Below are 4924 nucleotides of genomic sequence, written 5' to 3' on the forward strand. Positions count from 1 at the left end.
GCTCTATGGACCAATCCTTCGACCTCATGGCTTGGTTTTTGCTCTGACATGCACTGTCAACTGTGGGACCTTATATAGATAGGTGTGTGCCTTTCTATATCATGTTCAATCAATTGATTTTTACCACATGTGGACTCTAATCAAGTTGTAGAAACATCTCAAGGATGATCAGTGGAAACAGGATGTACCTGAGCTCAATGTCAAGTCTCATAGCAAAGGGTCTGAATACTTATGTAAATAAGGTATTTCTATATATTCTTTTGAATATATTTGCTAAAATGTATAAAAAAACAGTTTTTGCTTTGTCATTCTGGGTTATTGTGATGTCATTCTGGGTTATTGTGATGTCATTCTGGGTTATTGTGATGTCATTATGGGTTATTGTGATGTCATTCTGGGTTATTGTGATGTCATTCTGGGTTATTGTGATGTCATTCTGGGTTATTGTGTGTCGATTGATGGGGGGGGGGGTGATTTAATATATTTTAGAATAAGGCTGTAACGTAACAACATTTTGAAAAAAGGAAGGGGTATGAATACTTTCTGAATGCTCTGTAGGCTGTGACTTGTTTTGGCTCAGTGACTTTGAATTTATATTTAGAAACACCAGTTTGGCCAGAGTTTGTTTGCTTCTGGTTCATGTGATGGTGCCTGGAGAGCAGGCCAGCAGCGGAGAATATCCTCTCTGCGCTTGCAGAGCCGCTGGGGATGGCAAACACCTTTTTGGCCACTCATTCCAGGCTGGGCAGGGATGCAGAGTTGTTGTTTTTCCTATAGATAGGCCTTAAAGTTTTTAGGCAAAATAACTCAAACCTAAATATAAAGCTCCTTGAAAGTGTGACTATGCCAGGCCTATTGGGCCTAAATCAATTATGGCCCATTGAATAGATAATAGAACCAAAATTAAGGAAACTATAAAAGATATCTGATTTTTAGTTTATAAATACTTTGCTACAATGACACACTTCATTAGCTACCCACCTCGTTCCTTTCTTTTAGCATGTGTAGTAAAGTACACCATCATGCTTTCAGGATGTCTTTTCAGATTCCACTATGGTTCTTTAGTTGTGGACATTTACATCACAAGAAATGGCTCTTGGTCCTCATCTTTGTAAGTCACCTTGATTTAGCACCAGTTTCTTTATGAAAATATTTAGTGAACTCCATGACTGTAGCTAAAGCAAGGGGTTATAGCAGCACACAAGTAGACTACCAATACAAGCTGGGCCCTGAGCTCATGAAGTGTGCGCTGCTGGAGAGAGATTTGGAGCGGGTGAGAAGGCTGACACTCCAGCCGGTGGGCATCTTGCTCCGTGCCCCAGTCAGAATGAGCTTGCTCTTACTCTGATCAGAGATCAGAGAGAGAGAGAGACAATTTCTGTCTTGATCTATAATTGTTAATATGGTGTGAATGGGAAATACAATGTGTCTGACTGAAATAATAGTTAAGAGGTTATTGTAAAATAGCACATAGTGCTACTTAAAACATACTAACTTTGTACTAAATGGGCGTTGTCATTTATTTTGATTCAGGATATCTACTATAGGTTAAGTGGACTTAAGTTGTGTCATTTTAAAGTGTGTACTTTGTGTCTAATGTGAATGAATGAATGTTTTGTTCTCAATGCTTAGGTACCTGATCTATTGAGAATTGAACAAGAAGAAATAATCATGTATTTTTAGAGAATAAAGAAAGTGCCAGAACTGTCAAGACAATAACTTTTTGTGTCTGTTTCTCATTGTTACTACAGGACTAGAATTAAGTCTGAAGCCGGTAACATCAACAGTGAGGACAAACCCAGCCCTCCTCTCTCCTTCCACACTGAGTCCAAACCTACAGTCACTGGGTCCTGATTGTGACAGTGGAGCCCAGTTTGCACTGCAGGATCCAGAGATGGCATCAGTGAAGCTGGAAGACTGCAGTCAAACACTGGAGCTGAATGTCAACATTAAAGATGAAGAAGAGGAGAAGAAGATTGGGAAATCTGTTTCTCATGGTAAGAGCAGGTTCTAACTAAGTTTGTTCATTCCAACTTCCCACTGTGTATGAAAAGTTGCAGTATAACTGTTTCATGATGAACTGTTTCAATGAGAAGGTAGATGTTATTTCATGGTACTCAGACTTGCATGGTTTGACACCAGTATTGCCAGTATTTGTTTTATTCACTGGGCTGTCTGGAGTGATCAGAGAGGAGACTAAAGAAGTGAAGTAGACAAACTGACAGTGTTTTAAAGTTCTATGAAGTGAGTCTGTGTAGTTTCTAACCCTTGTGATAGTGAGTGGAGGATGATATGAAATGAGTCTGTGTAGTTACTAACCCTTGTGATAGTGAGTGGAGGATGATATGAAATGAGTCTGTAGTTACTAACCCTTGTGATAGTGAGTGGAGGATGATATGAAATGAGTCTGTGTAGTTACTAACCCTTGTGATAGTGAGAGGAGGATGATATGAAATGAGTCTGTGTAGTTACTAACCCTTGTGATAGTGAGAGGAGGATGATATGAAATTAGTCTGTGTCGTTACTAACCCTTGTTATAGTGAGTGGAGGATGACACACCCCTTTTTAGCTTTCATCTCTGACCCACTTTTAGAATAGTTTTATTCCCCTGTATTGTACAGCCTACTGATATGAATACATATGTCACCCGGTACAGACAGAAGAGGACTGGCCACCCATTTGGGCCTGGTTCCTCTCTGTTTCTTTCTAGGTTCCTGACTTCTAGGGAGTTTTTCCTGGCTGCTGTGCTTCTACATCTGCATTGCTTGCTCTTTGGGTTTTTGTAAAACACTTAATGACAACTGCAGATGTAAAAAGGGCTTCATCATATACAATTGATTGACATGTATATCACACCAACTGACTGGTTCTTCTGATGTTCTTCAAACAGGAGTCCACGTTGAGACATTCTCTACATCCAGAGAGCAACAGCCGGAAGATCACAGAGCTAAGAGGTCTCATCACTGCCCACATTGTGAGGAGACTTTCCCAATTCTATCAAAGCTAAAAATACACCTAAAAATACACACTGGCGAGAATCCGTATTCCTGCTCTGACTGTGGGAAGACTTTCTCCCGATTGGATACCTTAAAAACGCATGAACATATACATACAGGAAATGATCTGTATTCCTGTACTGACTGTGGGAAGACTTTCTCCCGATTGGATACCTTAAAAACGCATGAACGTATACATACAGGAGAGGATCCGTATTCCTGTACTGACTGTGGGAAGAGCTTCACAACATCAGGAACTCTGACAATTCATCAGAGAGTGCACACTGGAGAGAAGCCTTACTCCTGCTCTGACTGTGGGAAGAGGTTCTCTCAACAGATCCATTTACAAAAACACCAACATATTCATACAGGAGAGAAGCCTTACTGCTGCTCTGACTGTGGGAAGAGTTTCACTCAACAGAACCACTTAAAATGTCACCAGCGAATACATACAGGCGAGAAGCCTTACTCCTGCCCTGACTGTGGGAAGAGTTTCATCCGATTGGATATTTTAAAATGCCACCAGCGAATACATACAGGAGAGAAGCCTTATTGTTGCTCTGAGTGTGGGAAGAGTTTCTCCCAACTGGGTAACTTAAAAACACACCAACTTATACATAAAGGAGAGAAGCCTTACTCCTGCTCTGACTGTGGGAAGTGCTTCACAACATCAACTGATGTAAAAGTTCATAAAAGAGCACACACAGGAGAGAAGCCTTACTACTGCTCTGACTGTGGGAAGAGTTTCTCCAGATTGTATACCTTAACAACACACCAACGTATACATAAAGGAGAGAAGCCTCATCAGTTCTCTCAGACCAGATAAAATTAAAGTCATTACATCACTTAACTCTCCAGAAATCATAGTATACTCTATTGTATTCCTGTTGTTTCTCACTGTGAGAAAAGGGAGCGTTATAGATTTTTTGCCTCTCTCTACTTTACTGATCAGTGTGCATCTTGTCAGTTTTGGTGTATTTTGTTAGCTTCCACTGTAAAGATATTGAGATGACCTTAGATTTGCCCTTAGGGTGGAATACCCTCTATGAAGCTGGTGGTACTGCTTCCCTCTGCAGTTTTCTGTGGGAATGAGCTGGTAGACACAACATGTATCAGGTAGAGATGGTGTGATGATCAGTTTTCTGTGGGAATGAGCTGGTAGACACAACATGTATCAGATAGAGATGGTGTGATGATCAGTTTTCACCACTAGTTTGGGGGGGGATTATTTGATTTACTAAACAACTATTTGTTTAATTATATACAGGTTATGAAACAACTACATTTTGTTTATTCAGTTGCACTTTAAAACTAGATTAGCTATTTTTGTCATTGATGAATAGGTTTAGATAGCTGTAACTTAACTGATCTGCCGATTTAAAAAATATATATATATATATATATATAATAAAAATAAAAAATACATTCAATTGTACATGAATGTGTACTGGTCAAACTCTTCTCTTTTAAAGTTAGTTCTTCCATATTAGATCTGACACTGAATGGTTCTTATGGTTGTATTCAGTTCTTCATATTAGATCTGACAGTATGAATGGTTCTTATGGTTGTATTCAGTTCTTCATATTAGATCTGACAGTATGAATGGTTCTTATGGTTGTATTCAGCTCTTCATATTAGATCTGACAGTATGAATGGTTCTTATGGTTGTATTCAGTTCTTCATATTAGATCTGACAGTATGAATGGTTCTTATGGTTGTATTCAGTTCTTCATATTAGATCTGACAGTATGAATGGTTCTTATGGGCTGAGTGCCTGGAGTGTTTTGGTATGACTACAATCAGGAGTTCTCTCTGACCCTGTGATGTCACCAGGACAAAACCACATGTCTCTATTACACTCCAGCTCAGAATGTGGTAGTGATGTACAGTTAATGTTGGTTTGCACACTACCAATAAACACCATAGAA

The 4924-nt window shown here is 39.4% G+C and overlaps 1 protein-coding gene across 1 annotated transcript; it reads left to right on the top strand.

Annotated features, from left to right (window-relative positions):
• Positions 1 to 2853: 2853 nt before the first annotated feature.
• On the top strand, positions 2854 to 4426 carry LOC109876440 (zinc finger protein 239-like; the record flags this gene model as incomplete). Its single annotated transcript, XM_031817702.1, has 2 exons — positions 2854 to 4112; positions 4175 to 4426. A coding segment is annotated over one exon (969 nt), but the record flags the coding sequence as incomplete, so codon positions are not given.
• Positions 4427 to 4924: the final 498 nt, after the last annotated feature.

The sequence above is a fragment of the Oncorhynchus kisutch genome, unplaced genomic scaffold, assembly GCF_002021735.2.
Source record: "Oncorhynchus kisutch isolate 150728-3 unplaced genomic scaffold, Okis_V2 scaffold1124, whole genome shotgun sequence".
Taxonomy (NCBI): domain Eukaryota; kingdom Metazoa; phylum Chordata; class Actinopteri; order Salmoniformes; family Salmonidae; genus Oncorhynchus; species Oncorhynchus kisutch.